The sequence below is a fragment of the Peromyscus eremicus genome, unplaced genomic scaffold, assembly GCF_949786415.1.
Source record: "Peromyscus eremicus unplaced genomic scaffold, PerEre_H2_v1 PerEre#2#chrX_unloc_4, whole genome shotgun sequence".
NCBI classification, from domain to species: domain Eukaryota; kingdom Metazoa; phylum Chordata; class Mammalia; order Rodentia; family Cricetidae; genus Peromyscus; species Peromyscus eremicus.
The window spans coordinates 1,169,610-1,194,684 of record NW_026734291.1 but is presented as its reverse complement, the minus strand read 5'-3'; the positions used below and the strand labels follow the sequence as shown (position 1 = coordinate 1,194,684).

Sequence of the window (25,075 nt, the reverse complement as noted above, 5' to 3'; positions counted from 1 at the left end):
AATTTATCAGCAGTATATCTAATATCCACAACATACAAATTGAACACAAGAAATCAGATAATTGAAACATAAATTCTCACCATATAGGTCCAATACCAAAACGTATATATTGAACACAAGAAATTAAATAAATCAAAAATTCTAACCTGAAAAATGTCATTATCCAAAATAAACATATTGAAGACTAAAAATCAGATAAATGAAATTAAATAAAACAAAAATTCTCATATGATGAAGGTCTAATATCCAATATATACATATCGAACACAAGAAATTAAATAAAACAAAAATTCTCATCTCATAAAGTCATTATCCAAAATATACGTATTGAAAACTAGAAATCAGATAAATAATAGAATAGAAAAGTTCTCACTGGTTAAAGGTGTAATATCCAAATTATACATATTGAACACAAGAAATCAGATAAATAAAATGAAAATTCTCATCTGATAAAGGTCTAATATAAAAAATATGCATATCAAACACAAGATTTAAATAAATAAAACAAAAATTCTCATCTGATAAAGATCTAATATTCAAAATATAAATATTGAACACAGGATAACAGATAAATACAACAAAAATTCTCATCTGATAAAAGTCTAACATCAAACATATTCATATTGAACACTAGAAATTAAATAAAACAAAATTATCAACTGATTAAAGTCATTATCCAAAATATACATACTGAACACAAGAAATCAGATAAATAAAACTAAAATTCCAATCTGATAAAAAATTCAAATATCAAATATATATATATTAAACACAGGATACCAGATAAATGAAATAATTCACATCTGATAAAGGACTAATATCAAAAATATGCACATTAAACACAAGAAATTAGATAAATAAAACAAAATTTCTCGTCTGATAAAGATCTAATATCAAAAATATACATGTTGAACACAAGAAATCGAATAAATAAAAAATACTTGTCATATGATAAGAGTATAATATCCCTTGAGAGGCAGAGCCAGGAGGATCTCTATGAGTTCGAGGCCAGCCTGGGCTACCAAGTGAGATCCAGGAAAGGCGCAAAGCTACACAGAGAAACCCTGTCTCAAAAAAACGAAAAAAAAAGTATAATATCCACAATATACATATTGAACACAATAAATAAGAAAAAATATATTGGCAGTAGGTCTAATATCAACAATATACATATTGAACATTAGAAATCACTTAAACAAAATAAAAATTCACATCTGATAAAGGTCTACTAACCAAAATATACATATTGAACACAAGAAATCAGATAAACAAAAAAATTCTCCTCTGATAAAAGTATAATATCCAAAATATACATATTGAATGAAATTAAAAAATTATCAGCGGTAGGTCTAATATCCAAAATATGAACATTGAACAGAAGAAATCAGATAAATAAAACCAAAATTCTCTTCTGATACAAGTCTAATATCAAAAAGAAACATATTGAACATAACTCAATAAAAGAAAAATTCTCATCTTTTAAAGGTCCCATTACCAAAATATACATACAGAACATAGGATATCTGATAAATAATAAGAAAATTCTCATCTCATAAAGGTCTAATATCAAAAATATACATATTGAACACAAGAAATTAAAAAAATTCTCACCTGATAAAGAAGTAATATCGAAAATATACATATAAACACAAGAAATCAAATTTATAAAACAAAAATTCTCATCTGATAAAAGTCTAATATTCAAAATATACTTACTGAACACAAGAAATTAAAAAAACAAAAATTTTGATCTCATAACGAACTAATATAAAAAATATGCATACTGAACACAAAAAATCAATATATACATAAAACAAAAATTCTCACCTGATAAATGTCTAATATCCAAAATATACATATTGAACATAATTAGATAAATAAAACAAAAATTCTCACCTGACAAAGGTCTAACATCCAAAACATACATAGTAAACACAGCATACCAGATAAAAAAAACAAAAATTCTCACATGATAAAGGTCTAATATCAAAAATATGTGTATCCAACACAAGAAATTAGATAAATAAAAATTGTCATCTGATAGAGGTCCAATATCAAATATATACATATTGAACACAAGAAATAAATAAAACAAAAATTCTCACACGATAAAGAACTAATATTGAAAATATGCATGCTGAATACAAGAAATCAAATACATAAAACAAAAATTCTCATCTGATCAAGGTCTAATATCTAAAACACTCATATTGAACACAAGATATCTGATAAATAAAGCAAATACTTTCATGTGTTAAAGATCTAATATCCAAAATATACATATTGTACACTGGAAATTAGATAAATAAAATGAAAATTCTCATCTGATAAAGGTCTCATATAAAAATCTGCATTTTGAATACAAGATACTAGATAAATAAGCAAAAATTCTCACCTGATAAATGTCTAATATCAAAAATATACATATTAAACACATGAAATCAAATAAATAAATTCCTATCTGATAAAAGTCTAATATCTAAAATATACATATTGAATACTATTTTTAGAAAATAAGAAAAATTATCAGCGGTAGACCCCTCAACTGAAGAATGGATAAAGAAAATGTGGCACATATATACAATGGTAAATATAAATGGTAAATAATATATACAGCAGTAAAAAACAATGATATCATGAAATTTGCAGGCAAATGGATAGAACTAGAAAATATCATTTTGAGTGAAGTAACCCAGACTCAGAAGGACAACCATAGTATGTACTCACTCATAAGTAGATACCAGATGTGAGGGAAAGGATGGCCAGACTGCAGCCCACAACTCCAGAGAGGCTAGCTAACAGGAAAAGACCCTAGGAGGGACACATGGATGATCTTGTGAAGGAGAAGTGGATGAGATCTACATGAGTGGACTGGGTGTGGGGGGGTGGCAGAGGGTGAGGAGTGGGGGATGAGAACATAGGGAAATGGGAGGGTCAAGCTGGAACAGGGACAGAGTGGGAGGGCAGGGAGGAAGATACCATGATAGATGAGGACATCATGGGAATAGGAAAAGGCAGGGTGCTGGGGAGGCTTTCAGGAATCCACAAGGTTGATCCCACCTTGGTCTGCTGGCAGTTGTCCAGAGGGTGCCTGGACCAGTCTTCTCTGGTGACCAGTCTAGTGAATAACCTAGCTGTCATCATAGAGCCTTTGTCCAGTGACTGATAGAGACAGATACACAGATTCACGGCCAGGCACCAGGCTGAGCTCTGGGAATCCAATTGATGAGAGAGAGGAGAGATACTGCAGACAAGGGACGTCAAGATCATGATGGGAGGACGTGCAGAGATGACCGGCCACACTAGTGGAAGCCCATGAACTGTGGACTGTGTGGACTGGTGGCTGTGGAGCCCCAATGGGACTGGACTAGGCGCTCTGGATATGGAAGACGGTTGTTTGGCTCAAACTGTTTGGGGAACACCCAGGCAGAGGGATCAGAATCCATTCCTGCTGCATGGGCAGGGCTTTAGGTATCCGGTGCCTGTAGTGTGGTGCCCTGTGCAGCCTTGGTACAGTGGGAAAGGGCTTGGACCTGTCTAGGCTCAGTGTGCAGGGCTCTGCTGACTCCCCATGGGAGACCTTGATTTGAGGGAAGTGCAGATATGGAGTGGCTTGGGCTGGAGGTTTGGGAGACAGGAGGAGGGAGGAGATGGGACTGTGGGTGGTATATAGAGTGAATAGAAAATTTCTTAATAAAGAAAAGAAATATACATATGGAACACAAGAAATTAGATAAAACAAACATTCTCACCGGTAAAGTTCTACTATCAAAAATATACTTATAGAACACAAGAAATCAGAAAAATAAAACAAAATCTCTCATATGACAATAGTCTAATATCCAAAATATACATATTGAACATAATTAGTTAAATAAAACAAAAATTCTCATGTGATAAAGGTCTAATACCTAAACTATAAATATTGAACACAAGACATCATCATCTGTATATAAAAAATTCTCATCTGACATAAGTCTTATATCCAAAATATACATGTTGAACACAAGAAATCAGATAAATCAAACAAAAATTCATATCTGATAAAGGTCTAAAATCCTAAATATACACATTGAACCAAAGAAATCAGATAAATAAATCAAAAATTCTCACCTGATTAGGGTCTAATTTCCAAAATATACATACCAAATATAATTAGATAAATAAAACAAAAATTATCATCTGATAATTTTCTAATATCCAAAATATACATATAGAACAGAAAAAATCAGAAAAAGAAAACAAAATTTTCATGTGATAAAGCTCAAATATCAAAAATATAATTAAAGAACACAAGAAATAAAATAAAACAAAATTTCTCTTCTGATAAAGGTCTCATATCCAAAATATACATACAGAACACTAGAAATCAGGTAAAGAAAACAAAAACTCTCATCTGATAAAGTACTAATTTCCGAAATATTCATAATCAAATCCAAGAAACCAAGGAAGTAAAGCAAAAATTCTCATCTGATAAAGATCTAATATCAAAAATATACATACTCAACACAAGAAATCACATAAAAATACAAAAATTCTCATCTGATGAAGGTCTAAAAACAAAAATATACATATTGAACACAAGAAATTAAGTAAAACAAAAATTCATCTGCTAAAGTTCTAATATCCAAAATATATATGTTGAAATCAAGAAATTAAAAACAGCAAAATTCTCATCGGTAGGTCTAATATATAAAATATACTTATTGAAAACAAGAAATTAGATAAAACAAAAATTCTCACCAGTATAGTTTTAATATCCAAATTATACACATTGAACACAAGAAATTAGATAAATAAAATAAAATTGTCACCTGATAAAGGTCTAATATACAAAATATACATATTGAAAAAAGAAAACAGAAAAGCAAAGCAATAATTATCATGTGATAAGGGTCGAGTACCCAAAATATACATATTGAACATACTTGGATAAATAAAGCAAAAAATCCTCATTGGATAAAAGTCTAATATCACAAATATTCTTATTGAACACAAGAAATTAAATAAAACAAAAATTCTCATCTGATCAAGGTCTAATATCCAAAATTACATATTGAACACAAGAAATCAAATAAATAAAGCAAAAATTGTCATAGGGTAAAGGTCTAATATCCAAATTACACATATTGAACACAAGAAGTCAGATAAACAAAAATTCTCATCTGAAAAGGACTAATATCCAAAATATACATGTTGAATCCAAGAAATCAGGTAAATAAAACAAAAATTTTCATCTTATAAAACTTTAATATCCAAAATATACATATTGAACACAAGATATTAAATAAAAAAAATTCTCATCTCATAAAGGTCTAATATCCAAAATACATATTGAACACCAGAAATCAGAAAAATAAAACAAAAATTATCATTAGATAAAGGTCTAATATCTAAAATATACATATTGAACACAAGAAATCAGGTAAATAGAACAAATATTGTTATCAGATAAAGGTCTAATATCCAAAATATACATATGGAACTCAAGAAATCAAATAAATAAAACAAAAAAATCTCATCTGATAAAGGTCTAATACCACAATATACAGAGTGAAGACAAGAAATCAGACAAGTAAATCAAAAATTCTCATCCGATAAAAGTCTAATATCCAAAATATTTTCATTTAACACAATAAATTAAATAAAACAAAAATTCTCATCTTTTAAAGGTCTAATATCAAAAATATACACATTGAACACTGGAAATCAGATAAATAAAACAAAAATTCTCATCTGATAAAAGTCTAATATCAAAAATATACACATTGATTCTAAGAAGTCAGATAAATAAAAAAAATCATTTGATAATGTTCTAATACCCAAAGTATACACATTGAACATGATAACATAAATAGAACAAAAAATTATCACATGATAAATTTCTAGTATCCAAAATATACATACAGAACACAACAAATTAATTAAAACAAAATTTCTCATCTGATAAAGGTCTAATATCCAAAATATACATATTGAACACAATAAATAATATAAATAAAATGAAAATTCTCATCTGATAGAGGTCTACTATCCCTAATATACTTTTTGAACACAGATATTAAATGAAACAAAAATTCTCATATGATAAAGGTCTACTATCCCAAACATACACATCAAACATAATTAGATAAATAAAAAAATTCTCACCTAATAAAAGTCTAATATCAGAAATATACATATTTTACACAATACGTCAGATAAATAAAACAAAAATTTGCATCTGATAAAGTTCTAATATTCAAAATATACATAATGAACACAAGAAATCAGATAAATAAAACAAAACTTCTCATCTGATAAAGGACTAAGCCAAAATATAAATACTGAACACTAGAAATCAGATAAATAAAACAGAAATCCTCATCTGATAAATGTAACATAATTAGATAAATTAAACAAAAATCCTAATCTGATAAACTTCTAATGTTGAAAATTACATATTGAACTCAAGAAATTAAATAAAACAAAAATTTTAATCTGATAAAGATCTAGTGTCATATATATATATATATATATATATACATTAAACACAAGAAATCATATACACAACACAAAAACTCTCATCTGATAAAGGTTTAATAACCAAAATATACATATTGAATGCAAGAAATTAAATAAAACAAAAATTCTCACCTAATAAATGTCTATATGCAAAATATACATATTGCAAATGAGAAATCAGATTTCAAATCTTGAGCTGTTTCCCTCAAATATTTAATTGCTTTCTCTTGGCTTTCAAGGGATTTACTGATTGCTTCCCATTTTTTGTTTGACTTTTCCTCTAATTCTTTAAGGGAATTTTTCATTTCCTCTTTAAAGATCTCTAACATCTTCTTAAGATCATTTTTAAGGTCGATTTCTTCTGTTTCCTCTGTGTTGGGATGTTCAGGTCTTGCTGGTGTAGGTTCTGATGGAACCATGGTGTGTTTTTTGTTGTTGACTGTACTTTTGCACTGACCTCTATCCATCTCTTTCTCCACTTGGTGCAAGCGGTGTCTGTGTCTGAGGGAGGCTCTCTCAGTCGGATCAATAATCTTGGTCCAGTGGGAGCTCTTGGTCTATTGGGTTCTGATGGACTGTTTGTCTCAGGGAGAAGCTCTTAGTCCAGTTGGCCCTTGTGGGCTCTGTCTCAGGGAGTAGTTGTAATCTTGGCACACAGGTGGGTTGGGAGGGGTGGGACTTGTGAGTTACAAGGTCTGGTGGGGGATGGTGGAAGTCTGAACTGCCTGCAGTAGGTCTGCCTGCTGACTGGCCCGAAACTGGAACTGCAATGGGTAGTGGTGTAGGGGTGCAGGGTTGTGCCCCTGGGCCCAAAGCCTAGGGTCTGGGGTGTTCAGGATTGAGGATAAAGACTCACCTCTTAGTCCAATCGGGTCTTGGCCATCTCTGTCTCAGGGAACAGTTGCAGTCTTGAAGAATGGGTGGGATGGGGGGAGGTGGGGCTTGGTTACAGGGTCTCATGGGGGATGGTGGTAGTCTGATCTGCCTGCAGGAGGTCTGCTGCCTGACTGAAATGGAGACAAAGAAGACACAAATTGAGGAAATGCTGGAAGTGTAAATCTGAATAAATGAACAGGAACTACAGATGCAAGCATAACCAACAGAGTGCAAGAGATGGAAGAGTGGATCTCTGGTGTTGAAGATACGGTAGAGGAAATAGATTCATCAGTCAAAGAAAACACTAAAGCCAACAAAGTCATGACCCAAAATGTCCAAGAAATTTGGGACACCATAAAAAGACCAAACCTAAGAATAATAGGGATAGAAGAATGAAAAGAATACCAACTCAAAGGCACAGAAAATATATTCAACAAAATCATAGAAGAAAACTTTCACAACCTAAAGAAGGAAACGCCTATAAAGATACCTTTATCAGATGAGAATTCTTCTTTTGTCTGATTTCTTGTGTTCAATAAGTATATTTTTATATTAGACCATTATCAGAACAGAAGTTTTGTTTTGTTTAATTTCTTGTGTTCAATAAATACATTTTTCATGTTAAACCTTTATCACATGAGAATTTTGTTTTGTTTTTCTGATTTCTTGTGTTTTTTGTATATTTTGAATATTAGACCTTTATCAGGTTAGAATTCTTGATTTATTTATCTGATACCATGTGTTCAGTATGCATATTTTTGATATCAGATGAGAATTTTTGTTTTATTTATCTGATTTCTTGTGTTCAATATACATACTTGTCATTAGATCTTGATCAGATGAGAAATTTTGTTTTATTTATCTGGTATCCTGTTTTCAATATCTATGTTTTGGATATTAGACTTTTTTTTTTAGTTTTTTTTTTTTTTTTTTTTTCGAAACAGGGTTTCCCTGTGTAGCTTTGCGCCTTTCCTGGAACTCACTTTGTAGACCAGGCTGGCCTCAAACTCACAGAGATCCGCCTGGCTCTGCCTCCCGAGTGCTGGGATTAAAGGCATGTGCCACCACCACACTGCTTGGATATTAGACTTTTATCCAATGAGAATTTTTGTTTTCATTTATCTAAATATGTTCAATATGTATATCTAATAATCTAATAATTGTTGTTTTTTTCTTCTATTTTGTTCAATATGTGTATTTTGGATATTAAAATTTTATCACATGAAAATTTTTTTTTGTTTGTCTGATTTCCTTTGTTCAAACTGTATATTTGGATATTAGACCTCTATCAAATGAGAATTTTCCTTTTATTTATCTGATTTCTTGTGTTCACTATGTATATTTTTGATATCAGACCTTTATCAGATGAGAATTTTTGTTTTATTTATCTAATTATGTTCAATATATATATTTTGGATATAGGACCGATTTCAGAGGAGAATTTTTGTTTTATTTGTATGATTTCTTTTATTCAATATGTATATTTTGGATATTAGGCCTTTATCAGATGAAAATTTTTGTCTTATTTAATTTCTTGTGCTTAGTATGTATATTTTGGACATTATACCATTAACGGATGAGAATTTTTATTTTATTTATCTTATTATGTTCAATATGTATATTTTGGTTATTAGACCTTTTTCAGATGAGAATTTTTTGTTTTATTTAATTTCTTGTGTTCAGTATGTATACTTTGGATATTAGACATTTATCAGATGAGAATTTTTGTTTTATTTATCTAATTTCGTGTGTGCAATATGCATTTTTTGATATTAGATCCTTATCAATTTAGAATTTTCATTTGTTTTGTTGGATTTTTTTGTGTTCAATATGTATATTTTGGATATTAGATCTTTAACAGATGAAGTTTTTGTTTTATTCATCTGATTTCTTGTGTTCACTATGTACATTTTTTATATTAGACCTTTATCAGATCAGATTTTTGTTTTATTTCATTTCTTCTGTTAAGTATGTATATTTTGGACAGTAAATGTTTAACAGATGATAATTTTTGTTTTATTTATCTTATTAAGTTCAATATGTATATTTTGGATATTAGACCTTTATCAGATGAGAATTTTTGTTTTATATATTTGATTTCTTGTGTCCAGCATGCATATTTTTGATATTAATACTTTATCAGGTGAGAATTTTTGTTTTATTTATATGGTATACTGCATTCTATATGTATACATTGGGTATTAGACATTTGTCAAATGCTAATTTTTGTTATATTAGTCTGATATCTTGTATTCAACATGTATATTTTGGATATTAGACCTTTATCTGATGAAAGTTTTTGTTTTATTGATCTGGTTTCTTCAGTTCAATATGTATATTTTGGATATTAGACCTTTATCAGGTGACAATTATTGTTTTATTTCTTGCATTCAATATGTATATTTTGGATGTAGACCTTTATCAGATGTGACTTTTTGGTGTTATTTATCTAATTAAGTTCAATATGTATATTTTCAATATAAGACATTTATCAGATGAGAATTTTTTTATTTAGCTAGTTATGTTCGATATGTATATTTTGGATATTGCACTTTTATCAGGTGAGAATTTTTAATTGATTAATGATATCTTGTGTTCAATATGTATATTTTTTATATTCGACATTTCTATGATGAAAATTGTTATTTTATTTATCTGATTTCTTCTGTTCAACAGGTTTAATTTAGATATTAGACCTTCATCAGATGAGAATATTTGTTTTATTATTTGATTTCTAGTGTTTAATATAATATTTTTGATATTGGACTTTTATCAGATGACAAAACTTTTTATTTAATTTCTAGTGTTCAGTAAATAATATTTGGATATTAGACATTTATCAGATGAGAAATTTTGTTTATTTATTTGATTTCTTTATTTGAATATGTATACTTTAGATATAAGTTCTTTATCAGGTGAGAATTATTGTGTCATTTAATTTCTTGAGTTCAATATGTTTATTTTGGATATTAGATTTTCATGAGTTGTTAATTTTTTTTAATTTAATTTAATTTTATTTTAAAATACAATTCAGTTCTACATATCAGCCACAGATTGCTTTGTTCTCCTCCCTCCCACCCGCCTCCCTTTCCCCCCAGCCTACCCCCTATTTCCACCTCTTCCAGGACAAAGCCTCCCCCCAAAGACTGAGATCAACCTGGTAGACTCAGTCCAGGCAGGTCCAGTCCCCTCCTCCCAGGCTGAGCCAAGCGACCCTGTATAAGCCCCAGGTTTCAAACAGCCAACTCATGCAATCAGCACAGGACCCGGTCCCACTGCCTGGATGCCTCCCAAACAGATCAAGCCAATCAAATATCTCACCCATTCAGAGGGCCTCATCCAGTTGGGGGCTCCTCAGTCATTGGTTCATAGTTCATGTGTTTCTATTTGTTTGGCTATTTGTCCCTGTGCTTTACCCAACATTGATCTAGACAATTCTTGCTCATATAAACCCTCTGCTTTCTTGTTAATTGGACTCCCAGAGCTCCACCTGGGGCCAAGCCATGGATCTCTGCATCCAGTTCCCTCAGTCATTGGATGGGGTTTCTAGCACGACAATTAGGGTGTTTGGCCATCCCATCACCAGAGTAGGACAGTTCGGATTGTCTCAACATTGTCAGCAGTCTATTGTGAGGGTATCTTTGTGGATTTCTGTGGGCATCTCTAGCACTTTGCTTCTTCCTATTCTCATGTGGTCTTCATTTACCATGGTCTCTTATTCCTTGTTCTCCCTTTCTGTTCTTGATCCAGTTGGGATTTCCGGCTCCCCCAAGCTTTCTTTCCCTTGACCCTCGCCCTTCATTCCCCCCCACTCATGTCCAGATTGTTCATGTAGATCTCATCCATTTCTCCGTCATTGGGTGATCCCTGTGTCTTTCTTGGGGTCCTGTTTTCCAGGTAGCCTCCCTGGTGATGTGAGCAACAGTCCAGTCATCCTTGTACCACATCTAGTATCCTGCTATGAGTGAGTACATACCATGTTTGTCTTTCTGAGTCTGGGTTACCTCACTCAGGATGATTTTTTTCTAGATCCATCCATTTTCCTGCAAACCTCATGATGTCATTGTTTTTCTCTTCTGAGTAGTATTCCATTTTATTTATCCCTTCTTCCGTTGAAGGGCATCTAGGTTGTTTCCAGGTTCTGGCTATTACAAACAATGCTGATATGAACAGAGCTGAGCAAGTGCTCTTGTGTTATGATTGGGCATTCCTTGGGTATATGCCCAAGAGTGGTATAGCTGGATCTTGGGGGAGATGGATTCCCAATTTTCTAAGAATGCGCCATATTGATTTCCAAAGTGGTTGTACAAGTTTGCATTCCCACTAGCAGTGGAGGAGAGTTCCCCTAGCTCCACATCCTCTCCTGCATAAGGTGTCTTCCTTGTTTTTGATCTTAGCCATCTTGACAGGTGTAAGGTGGTATCTCAGAGTCATTGGGAAGGCCTCCCTTTTCCAAGACCCCCGGCAGATGCTTCAATGTCCTCGAGTTGTTAATTTTTATTAGATGAGAATTTTTTTATCATTTAACTGATTTCTAGTGTTCAATATGTATATTTTGAATTTTAGACTGCTATCAGGTGAGAATTTTCATTTTATTTGTCTGATTTTTTTGTGTTCATTATACATATTTTTGGTATTAAACCTCTATCAGGTGAGAATTTTTTTTTTGTTTATATGATTTCTTGTGTTCAATATGTATATTTTGGATATGAGACCTTTATCATGCAGGAATTTTTGTTTCAGTTATGTGATTTCTTGTGTTCAATTGGTATATTTTTGTATTAGTCCTTTATCAGAACAGAATTTTTGTTTTAGTTTATTTCTTTTATTCAATAAGTATATTTTTTCATATTAGACCTTTATCTCATGAGTATTTTGTTTCCTTTTTCCGATTTCTTTTGCTCAATATGTGTATTTTGGATACCAGACTTTTATCAGATAAGAATTTTCCTTTTATTTATTTGATATCTTGTATTCAATATGTATATTTTGAATATGACACCTTTATGAGATGAGAATTTTTGTTTTATTTACTCTTGTGTTCAGTATGTATGTTTTGGATATTAGACTTTCATGAGATAATAATTTTTGTCTTAATTAATTTACTGTGTTCAGTATGCTTTTTATAAAAGACCTTTACTAGATGAGAAATTTTGTTTTATTTATCTGATTTCTTATGTTCAATATATATATTTTGGATATTAGACTTTTATCAGATGAGAAATTTTGTTTTAAATATACATATTGAACACAAGAAATCATATAAACATAACAAAAATTTTCATCTGGTAGAGGTTTAATAGAAAAAATATGCATAATTAACACAAAAAATCAGACAAATAAAATGAAAATTTTCATCTGAATAATTTCTAATATCAAAAATATGCATACTGAACACAAGAAATTAATTGAAACAAAAATTATCATCTAATAATTTTTTGTGTTTTCAATATGTATATTTTGGATATTAGACATTTTTTAGGTGAGAATTTTTGTTTTATTTACTTTCCTGTGTTTACTATGTATATTTTCAATATTAAACTTTAACAGATGAGAATTTTTGTTTTATTTATCTAATAATATCAATATGTATATTTTGGATATAAGACCTTTATCAGGTGAGAACTTTTGTTTTATTGATCTGATTTTGTCTGTTCAACATCGATATTTTGGATATTAAAACTGTAACAGATGAGAATTGTCACTTTATTTATCTGATTTCTTGTTTTAAATTGATATATTTTTTATATAAGAACTTTATCAGAACAGAATTTTTGTTTTATTTTATTTCTTGTCTTCAATAAGTATATTTTTCATATTAGACCTTAATCACTCGATTATTTTGTTTTGTTTTCCTGATTTCTTGTGTTCTATATGTATATATTGTATGTTAAACCTTTATGAGGTGAAAAGTTTTGTTTTGTTGATCTGATTTCTTGTTTCAATATGTATATTTGCATAATAGACCTTTAGCAGATGAGAATTTTTGTTTGTTTATATGATTTCTTGCATTCCATAGGTATATTTGTGATATTTGACCTTTATCAGATGAGAATTTTTGTTTTATTCATCTACTTATGTTCCACATGCATATTTTAAATATTAGACCTTTATCAGATGAGAATTTTTCTTTTATTTATTTCCTTGTGTACAGTATGTGTATTTTATTTATTAGACCTTTATCAGGTGAGAATTTTTGTTTTATTTATATGATTTCTCGAGGTTTTTATATATATTTTGGATATTAGACTTTTGTCATGTGAGAATTTTTTTCTTTTAATTTCTTCTGTTCAGTATGTATATTTTGGAATATTAGACCATTAACAGGTGAGAAAATTTATTTTTCTAAATATTTTCAGTATGTGTATTTTGGATATTAGACCTTATGAGATGAGAAATTTTTTTTTCTTTTATGATTTCTTGTGTTCAATATGTATATTTTTGATATTAGAGCTTAATAATATCTGATTTTGTGTTTTATTTAATTTCTTGTGTTAAGTATGTATATTTTAGAAATCACCACATCATCAGGTGAGAATTTTTGTTTTATTTAACTTCTTGTGTTCATTATGTATATTTTTGATATTAGACCTTTATCAGATGAGACTTTTTGTTTTGTGTATTTGATTTCTTATGTTCATTTTGCATATTTTGGATATTAGTTTTTATTAAGTGAGAATTTTTGTTTTATTTAATTTCTTTTGTTGAATGTGAATATTTTTGATATTAGACCCTAATCAGGTGAGAATTTTTGTTTTATTTATCTAGTGTCCTGTGTTTAAAATGTATATTTTAAATATTAGACATTTATCAGATGAGAATTTTTTATTTGTCTAATTTCTTGTGTTCAATATGCATATTGTGAGTATTAGACCTTTATTAGAGGAGAAATTTTGTTTAATTCATCTAATTTTTTATTTTATATATATATTGAATATTAGACCTTTATCAGGGCAGAATTTTAGTTCTTTGTCAGTTGAGAATTTTTATTTAATTAATTTATTGTGTTCAGTATGCATATTTTGGATTTTAGATTTTAATCAGATGAGAATTTTTGTTTTATTTATTTAAATATGTTCAATATGTATATTTTTGATATTAGAAATTTATCAGGTGATATTTTTTGTTATAGTAGTCTGATACCTTATGCTCAGCATATATATTTGGATATTAGACATTTATCTGATGAGACTTTTTGTTTTATTTTTCTGATTTCTTGGGATAAAACATATATTTGGATGTTAGACCTTTATCAGAATAAAATTTTTGATTTTTTTTTTATTTCTTAGTTTCATTATGTATATTTTGGATATTCGAATTCTATCATATGAGAGGTTTTGTTATATTTATTTGATTTCTTAGGTTCAATATGTAAATTTTGGATATAGACATTTTTTAGGTAAAAATGTTTCTTTTATTTATTTTGTTCAATATGTGTAGATGTAACCAACTGTCTTTTTAAATAAGAAACACAGAACCAATGCAAAGAAGAAAGCCAAGAAGTCAGAGCTAAGAGCTAAAACCTTACCCTTCCTCCTGCAGAGGTCCTACCTCTCCGAAACAAAGCTACTTCCTGTGTTAAAGTCTTTATATAGACTTTTTGTTCTGCCTTCTCATTGGTTGAAAACCCAACCACATGACCGGCTCGTCACTGCCTGTCTGTATAGACCTCCAGGTCTTCTATGGTTGGTATTGTGATTAAAGGCATATGTATCCAATGCTGGCTGTATTCCTGAACACACAGAGACTTACCTAGCTCTGCCTACGAAGTGCTGGGATTAAAGGCGTGCACCACCACCACCTGGCTTTCCTATGTCTTGCTATTAAGCTCTGACCACTGGGCAACTTTATTTATTAACATACAAATAATATTTTAGTACAAAATAAAATATCACCATATTTCCCCTTTTCTATTTTAATAAAAAGAAAAAAGGAAAAAGCTTATAACTAACATAAGAAAAACTATATACAAAAGTACAATAACTATATACAATACATACAAGTAATAAATATCTAAACAATGTCTAGTCCATTTGTATTTGACAAATTCAGAGAAAATAATTCCTTTATCTATCCTATTGTGTCTAATTCACTTTCTATCCTAATTAATCTTCAACTGTAACTAACTAATCTTCATCTCCCTCAGAGACCCAAAAAGGAAATAATATTAGCTAACAAAAATAAAAACAGGAAGTACATGCAAGCAACTTCCAAAAAATTGTGAGTTGACAGAAAGAGCCAGCTGCCTGGACAGTCACCTGAGGTTTCTCCGCAGTGCTGGGGCATCATCATCAGCCTATAGGCTTAGCATATCTGAGAGACTCATTTGTGAAGTAGGCTTAGCACATCTGACAGACTCATTTGTGAAGTAGGATGGACACAAGGTCAACAGTTCAACATCACATTGGGTGAGAGCAGTCTATATACCAGAAACACCTGAATTCCACTAGTGTCATGTCATGATTCAGGATTTTAAATTTTGGAAATTGTTGATTTTTTTTTAATTCCGCTGTCCATTCTTCTTGGCTATGTGTGTATGTGGCTTCATCTCAGCATCCTGTTCTTCTCCACATCCCTCTACTAAATGCCATTCTACTATTAAGAGGCGTGAGCTTACTCTTCAAGAATAACTGTTTCAGCTGCTGTTCCATTGCACATCAGAAGCCATCGACCCACTGCCTGTTCAGCTGCCTTCAAAGAAAAGAGCACAGTACCTTTTCTGGATTGCGAAGGCCACTTCAGGGATGGTGCCATATTATCCTGTCCTCAGAAGATGCCTTTTGGTAAAGCCATAACCACACTTGATTTGGCAAAATCAGTACTCCTTTGTTTCGTGTCCTGTCTGTCCTGTTTGTCAGCAGTTGATTCGGGGATACTTTGTTGTCCAGTGGCTAATTTTTGCCACAATGAAAGTTATCCCTAATTGTAGTTTTTTTCAGTGCCCATATTTTCTCTGAAGTAGATTGGTACTTCCAGGAGCTGACGTGTCTCATAGTCATAACAAAAAAGAAAAATTTTCTATGTTATTAAAATATTTTAAATGCCATATTCTGTAGATCTCTGAAGTGTTTGAAGATGACCTGTCTATCTAAAATATATCTGCTCAATCTTGAAAACATATCTAATTTTACTACAAGTTCTATTATAATGTCTAACTACTAACTTTCACGTCTTTATATCCTAATAGTTGATAATAATAACATTCAAGGATCAGAAAATTGTATTGCATTGTTAAATGAATGTTATAAATACAGTAAGAAATATACAAATATGTATACATTTGATATTAGACTTTTATAAGTTGAATTTTATTTATTTAATTTCTTATGTTCAATAACTGTATGTTTGATATTTGATATTTATCACATGAAAATTTTGTTTTCTTTTATGATTTCTTGTGTTCAATATGTATATTTTTGATATTACACCTTTTAGCAGATGAGAACTTTTGCTTTATTTACCTATGTTTAATATGTATAATTTTAGTATTAAACTTTTATTAGATTAGAATTCTTCTTTTCTTTAGTTTTTTTGTGCTCAATAATGATATTGTTGATATTAGACCTTTATCAGATGAGAATTTTTGTTTTATTTATCTAATTTCTTGTGTTCAATAAGTATATTTTTGATATTTGACCTCTACAAGATAAGAATTTTTGTTTTATTGAACTTTTTGTGTTCAATATGTTTATTTTGGATATTAGAATTTTCTCAGTGAAAATTTTTTGTTTTATTTATTTTCTTGTGTAATATAATACACTTTTAATATTTGACCTTTATCAGATGACAATTTTCATTTTATTTATCTGATTTTTGATGTTCAGTGTGTTTTTTTGGTTATTAGACTGTTAGCATTTGAGAATTTTTCTTTCATTTTCTTGTCATCAATGTGTATATTTTGGATATTAGAACTTTACCGGCAGAGAATTTTTCTTTTATTTAATTTTTGTGTTTGATAAGTATATTTTTGATATTTGACTTTTATCACATGAGAATTTTGTCCTGTTTATGATTTCCTGTGTTCAGTATGTACATTTTGGATATTAGACCTTTTTCAGATGAGAATTTTTGTTTTGTTCATCTGAATTCTTGTGTTCAATGTATATTTTTATATTTGACCTATATCAGATGAGAATTTTTATTTTATTTAATTTCTTGTGTTCAACAAGAATATTTTAGTTATTAGACTTTTATCAGACAAGAATTTTTGTTTTATTGGAATTTTTGTGTTTAATATGTATATTTTGGATAATAGACTATTATCAGATAAAAATTTCTATTTTATTTAATCTCCTATGTTCAATATATGTTATAGTTATTAGATTTTTATCAGAGGAGAATTTTTTTCATTTACCTAATTGTGTTCTATACATATATATTTTTTTATTTTATAATTTGATTTAATTTTACATATCAGCCATGGATTTCCCTGTCCTTCCCCCTCCCTCCCCCACCTTCCTCCTATCCCATCCCCCATTCCCATCTCCTCCAGGGCAAAGCCTCCCCTGAGGACTGAGATCAACCTGGTAGACTCAGTCCAGGCAGGTCCAGTCCCCTCCTCCCACACCGAGCCAAGCGACCCTGCATAGGCCCCAGGTTTCAAACAGCCAACTCATGTAATGAGCACAGGACCCAGTCCCACTGCCTGGATGCCTCCCAAACAGACCAAGCCAATCAACTGTCTCACCCATTCAGAGGCCCTGATCCAGTTGGGGACCACTCAGCCATGGGTTCATAATTCATGTGCTGTGGGATGTTCTGTATGGCAAATGTGTTGCTAATTAGTCAATAAATAAAACACTGATTGGCCATTGGCTAGGCAGGAAGTGTAGGCGGGACAAGGAGGAGAATAAAGCTGGGAAGTAGAAGGCTGAGTCAGAGAGACACTGCCAGCCGCCATGATGACAAACAGCATGTGAAGACGCCGGTAAGCCATGAGCCATGTGGCAAGGTATAGATTAATGGAAATGGATTAATTTAAGCTGTAAGAACAGTTAGCAAGAAGCCTGCCACGGCCATACAGTTTGTAAGCAATATAAGTCTCTGTGTTTACTTGGTCAGGTCTGAGTGGCTGTGGGACTGGCAGGTGATAGAGATTTGTCCTGACTGTGGGCCAGGCAGGAAAACTCTGGCTACAAGTTCTGTACACCAGGCTGGCCTGGAACTCACAAATCCTCCTGATTCTGGCTCCCAAGTCCACAGATTAATGTGGGTGAACATTCCTGGCTTTTTTGTTTTTATATTATTGAATGATGGGCCTGGGATGTAGGTTTTTGTAAATGTCAAGCATATGCTGTTGTACTGAGCTCCACATATAACTTGAATTTTAAAATTTGACACAGGTTATCATTCTATTTCTCTATTTGGAATGTATTCATGATATTAACATTCTTGCGCCTTCTGAGTCACTGCATTGCAGGTGCATGAACTTCCTCCTGCCTGTTACATTTGTTTTGATTTTGAAATGAATATGAATATTTTATCTGAATGCATGGATATGCACCATGTGGGTACCTGATCCTCACAGTGATCAAAAGATGGTCTCAGTAACCCTGAACTTGGAATAATGGATACATGTGTTTCTTCATGTAAGTACTGGCAATTGAGCTCACTTCTATGCAAGACCAGCAAGAGCTCTTTACTAGCTTGCCATCTCTATTGCCCTGTGTTGATTATTTATGATCAACATTTATGTGGCTAATGGTTTCATCTTTCCCTTTATAATTATTTAAACATGCACTACGTTTTAGTAAATTTTTACTTATGTTATAGTTTGAATTGTGGCACTTCAGGATTTTTGAGGAATACAGAACTAAAGTAAATGCATAACTCTTTGTAGGAACTTCAGTAAAAACTTCTTAGTTCTTTCTTTCTTGTTCTGCTTATTTTTGCTTGGGAGACAGGGTCTTAACATGTACCATAGTCTTTCCTAGACCTGATTGCATTGACTAGGCTGGGATTCAACTCAGACACAGATATACCCGCCTCTGACTTCTGAATCCTGCTGTTAAAGGCATGAGCCAATACACCCAGTTTATCCATCTTATTTTTCCTTATAGTTAGTAATTGTTGATACAATTTCTCTCGTGTGTACTCTGTACTGTTGATTTGTTTCCTTGTCTCTCTATATTTGTTAATAAGCATTTCTCTTGCAAGGTGATATCCCATTCAAACGGTACAGAAATGACAGAAGTGATCCTCTTATTCAGTTTTCTTCTAAAGGGACTTGTTGATTACATATAATTTGTATGTCATGAAGTAAGTGTGGGGAGCTTCAGAATTATATGACTATACTCTCAAAGAACTATACATTTACAATGATGTAAGTATTATGGTTTCTCTTGTACACATGTATGGGATATTTTAGAATGCAGTGACCTATGATGATGTTCATGTCGACTTCCCTTGGGAAGAGTGGACTTTACTGGATCCTTCCCAGAAGAATCTCTACAAAGACGTGATGCTGGAAACCTACAGGAACCTCACTATTATCGGTAAGATACAGTTTTCTTCACATATTAAAATGAGAGGACAACTGTTCTTAGGTTTTGGATCCTCCTCTGTAATTTGATTGAGAAAGAATATTAGGTGAATAAATCAGTCATATTCTAAGTTTCACTGAAGGTAGAAACATAAATTTTGGTCAGTTTTAAAGAAAATAACATATATTTTTTTGGTACGTTATTTTAGGATACAATTGGGAAGACCATAATACTGAAGAACATCTTCAAAGTTCTAGAGGAGATGAAAGGTAATTTTCTTGTGCAAGTTGATACAAATGTGCCTCTGAAGAAATTAAATTGTGTCCTGGAAGTTTTAACCAAAAGCAACAGTGTAAATAACACAGATTAAAGTACATTAATGATTATTAAATTTTCAGAAAACCATATATCTCTACTTTAAGTTGTTGAAATAGATTCACAAGGCATTCTTAAAAAAAAAGACAAGGGAACAATGTGTTAAAGATCTTTCATATCCCAGTACTCTTCAAATGTATGAAAAAGAACATACTGGAGAGAAACCCTATGAATATAATCAATGTGGTAAAGCTTTTGAATTTCAAAGCCATCTTCAAGAACATAAAAGAAAGCATACTGGAGAGAAACCCTATGAAACCCTATGAAGGAGACAGTTCTGAAGAGGCAAGGAGCAAGGAGTGGTTTTTTAGGAAACATTTCTACTAGAAATATGAGAGCAGATATACCTAAGGATATTCTGGGTACAAATGCATGACCAAGAAACTTCAAATTTCATTTAGAATCCTTTGTGTTGTAGGATATAAAACTAGCCCCCTATACTGAATGTTATGGTGACCCCTGAGACAGTCACATCCTCTCCTGATACACTATCCTGATATTTTCTGATTGTATTAAAAAAACAAAAACTCTCAAGTGATTTAACCTCTTAAAAAATCATTTACACTTAAAATATGGAATGAAATAGGATTTTTACCCACCATTTAAAAATGTTTATAGAGCTACTAAAAAACTCACATTTACAAATAGTTGGTTAAAATATTTCTCTGGATTGTACAAGTAGCGAGGTGGGGATACTGACAGACATAATGGATGGTTTGTCAGACTTGGCTTCTTTCTCTTCTACTTCAGAGACTGGACTCTGTTTTTCAGTGTCTCCATTTTCTGCTGGCAGATCTGGAGTTGTTGGTCAGCCACTTTAGCCTGTTGCCTTTTCCTTTCCTGTTCCCTTTTGTTTGCACTCTTCTGTGTGATCCTTTATCCTTTCCCATGGCCTTTTCCAGTGTTGCATCCACCTTGGCAGAGGCAGGCTTGGAAAACAATCTCATGGAGCATCACTTGGACTCTGACTTCAGCATTCCTTCTCTTGGACAATGATTGTGGTGTCACTGGGTAGGAGGAATGTGTGATGTTGAACCTGTCATGGTGCTGCACTGCCTTAGCTGCCACCACATGAACTGCAGGGCCAGTGGGAGAACTGTTCCAAGAGTTTTCTAAACCCAAATCTCCACAAAATGAGTGGAAAATACAAAGAATACAAATAGGAGAGGAACTGACACTAAAAGTCTTTAAAAGATGGTTGACCATTTAATCCAAGTCACAAGAGTGAGTTTATCTCCAATGTGGTAAATAGGCAGCAATTGGAGCACAATAAATCACATGTCAGGTGTTCCCCTTCTTGAGTTTATTCCTCCTGTAAGGAGAGAAAAGGAACTTGCAGGCATAAAGTCTGACTTGTGTGAATGAAATTATTTTCTGCTTCCCTGATGCCTGCAAAACATTCAGTTTGGAGCTCTGAATGGTGGTGACTTTAGAAGATATCCAGGTTATGAGAAGATCCTATGACTTGAACTGAAGTCTGTCTAAGGCTAAGGCAATCAGGCATCTACAAAGAGCTGTGACATTTTGAAGAATTTTTAAGGATGGACCTTTGGGTGTGAAAGCCCAAGGTTCAAATGCCAGAGCAATGCTTGAGGTGTACCTGAGGACAAGCTGGCATGGACTGTACTCAATAGTCACTCAGCTGTGGGAGTGAGATACCTCCACATGCTGGAAACCATGGTGGTTGCTTATAACTCCAGTTGCAAGGGCTCTGATTCCATCTTCTGGTCTCTGCAGGTACTGCACACAGACACAAGCAGGTAAATACTCCTATACATAAAACACAGCTTAAAAAATGAAATTCTTGCTGGAAAGTGGTGACGCACACCTTTAATCCCAGTACTTGGGAGGCAGAGGAAGGCAGATCTCTGTGAGTTCAAGGCCAGCATGGGCTACAGAGTGAGTTCTAGGACAACCAGGGCTACACAGAGAAACATTATTTAAAAACTAAAAAAAAAAAAAAAAGAAATTAAAAGCCAGGTTCTGGTAGTGCAGGCCTTTAATCACAGCACCCAAGAGGCAAAGGCAGGTGAATCTCTAAGTACAAGGCAAGCCTGGTATACAGAGTGAGTTACAGGAGGGCCACTGGAGCTATAGAAACAACAAAAAAAATGAAATTCTGCATAGAAATGTCTTAGCCTTGAGATAGTGAGCAGTCATGGCTTAGTTAAAATGAACTTGTTCTGGTCCTTCATAGAAGCATTTGTGGTTTTCTGAGCCAGCTTAATTGTAGGCAAAAGAATCCTTATTCTCAGGTTAGAATAGCTCAGAATAACTGTTCATTTGAGACCACCATTCATAGTATGAATAGGTGACTTTCCCATGCCTGTTTTTGTATTTCTATTCTATGTCCTTTCTCTGAAAATTGTGGCATTGATACATTCTTTAAATGTATCTTTTAGGTTATATATTATGATCTATTTCTCTTTTAAATCATGCACCAAGATATATTTATGTTTAGATAATACTGTATGATCTAAAAGATAATTATACTCTATAAATCTTCATCTGCCTAAGTGGCTAAACTTGCATTCTCCTGTCCCTATTTAAATTGTTCAATGTACTACTTCACACAAGACTTAAGAGAAACTTAAGGATGACAGCCCATGTAGCATGCAAAATCTGTGCCAGACTAGCTTCTCTTTTGACATTAACCACCACTTGATGCCTGTTGTTATTTAAGGTATTTTTGTTCATTAAACTTTTAGGTGTGTGGAATAATTTATCCCTGGGGAAGCATATTCTCTAAGAGCAGTACCTCCATCCTTGTAAATAAAATTTCTGAGACAAACTTTCTTATGTTGGATCAGATAGCCATGAGCAAAATCTATTTCATTGTGTTGTCCTTGTGATTAAACCACCTACAATTTTAGACTGAAGAACTCATCTACCAATGAGATTTTAAATTAAAAATTTGGGTTATGTAGTCAACTGTCCATTTGAGTAACAGGAAAGAGACTTTTGTTTGCCTGGATACTAGAATAGTAAGAATAATTTATTGTGTACACTGCTGGGGGAAACAGGGTAGGCAAACAGCTGCAGAAGTCACCACTATGAAATAGGACCTGATTGTGGCAGGATCAGTGATTTTGTAATTCCCCAGCATGTATTGATCCATGTCATGTGAGTGAAGGCAGGCTAGATTTTGGGTGTACAATTTTGGAAGGTTAGCTTGAGCCCATGAATATTGAATTTTGAACAAAGAACTCTCCTTTGCATATGCAGATATTTTCTATCCTGCTTGTCATGGTTATTTCCATTAGCTGTAGCTGTGTGTGCCAGGTCACAGGTCTTAGCAGCTAACTTTGCACATAGGGGCATGATGATATGATATCTTATTAATACCATTCCCTCTACCAGAGAATGATGTTCTCTTTTTGAAAGTCAGTAGAGCCATGTGTTTTTTCAATTCTGTTTATTTTTTTAAAAAGACAATTATTTGTTTCACTGTTAAAATTTGATTTTGTTTAAATTCATCTCTGCTCTAATCTCTTATTTTCTTCTATTCCTCATTTTTCACATCATTAAGAATTTGTTTCCACTTTTTCCAAGTGCAGTTGATTATTTATTTCTGTTTAGAGCAATGTCTCCTGTTCCTTTGGCTTGCCTCATACTATGCAGTTGAGAATTGCTTTGAACATCTAATTCTACTTTGCTGCCCAGTGTGGGAAAGAAAGTTCTGCAAACTGCTTCAAAACTGGACCTAAACTGGTCATTGTGAAGTAAAAATAAACCAGTAAATGAGTGTCCTCCAACTTCTCTTGATTGCATTCCAAACTTCCATATGAAGAGGGACCTGTGTAAGAACTGAGTTCACTGACCAACTTTAAAGCAGGAGTACTCTCATTACAGAAAGGGATCGGCAAGAAGGAACATGAAAGCTCTGTTCCTTTGACTGTAGCTCACATTAGAAATAAGTAGTGAGGTGATCAATTTTATGTATTTTAGATGATTATTAATTGTTCTGACTGGCCATTTGCATTCACATAACAGGAAATCAAGAATGTGGATAAAGAACTGAACTTATCACAAATCCAAACAACAGTAGTTACACTAGTTTGACCAAAATAGAACTGGAGAAAATGGTGTAGCTCTGCCTAAAAGAACTATTATTTTATAGGTTTAACATGAACAATCTGAGAGAAAATGTGTGACTAAACATGTGGTGTGCTCTAACACAAATCCCTAGTCTCTGAAGGACAAGGCCATGTAGCCTGTTTCAATTTTTTAAAATAATTTTTGGGGATTATATTACCTCATTTGCATTGTTGCTTTTCTACCTCTAAGCCTTTCCATAGACACTTCATTGTTTTTTTAATTCACGGTCTCCTTTAACAGCAGTTACTGTTTTATGTGACTTAAGTTTGGCTGCAGGATTTCTGACCTATGAAGGAAATGGTAGGCTGCACTGGCCAGTGACTGTGTAATAAAACACATACCTCTTGGAAGAGGAACAGAAAGTGCTCTGAGATACTGGAATAGTTTCTACTAAAATACATATTTCCCAGACTAGAGTACTGTCTGCCCCTAGGGTGGAATCCAGAGCAGTGAAGCCCTGTGCTGCCTTAGTCATTTGATCTCTGCTTACCTAGTAGAGAAGCTACTACTGTCCTGAGGCCCTGTTAGAGACAAGCTATTGAGCAACTTTGGGCAAGCTTAGCAATCAGGAGCACCAGTGGGAGGTAGAGTATGAGTTTTTTTAAGGGTTCTCCTCTATTTCAGACACAGGGAACCATGAGGTAGACCTTAAGCAATGACATGGTTAGTGGGGGTACATTGCCTTCCATGGAGGAGGAGCAGGATGGCTGAGCTGTCAGATCTGCTGGGAGTTGAATGGA

General features: G+C 32.5%; 1 protein-coding gene across 5 annotated transcripts in view; it reads right to left on the bottom strand.

The window, feature by feature from the left end:
• Positions 1-6,632: 6,632 nt before the first annotated feature.
• LOC131901160 (uncharacterized) overlaps positions 6,633-25,075 on the bottom strand; it is a 77,780-nt gene continuing 59,337 nt past the window's right edge. The window contains exons 3-4 of one of the 5 annotated variants that reach the window (XM_059252403.1): positions 7,361-7,511; positions 6,633-7,005 (exon numbers count right to left, since the gene is read on the bottom strand). In XM_059252403.1, coding sequence (XP_059108386.1) covers positions 6,648-7,005; positions 7,361-7,511 — 509 coding nt within the window. In that variant the 3' untranslated portion in view covers positions 6,633-6,647. Of the gene's footprint in view, positions 7,512-20,060; positions 20,188-25,075 lie in introns of those variants that run through there. The other 4 variants (XM_059252404.1, XM_059252405.1, XR_009376403.1 and 1 more) reach the window with 4 other exon arrangements.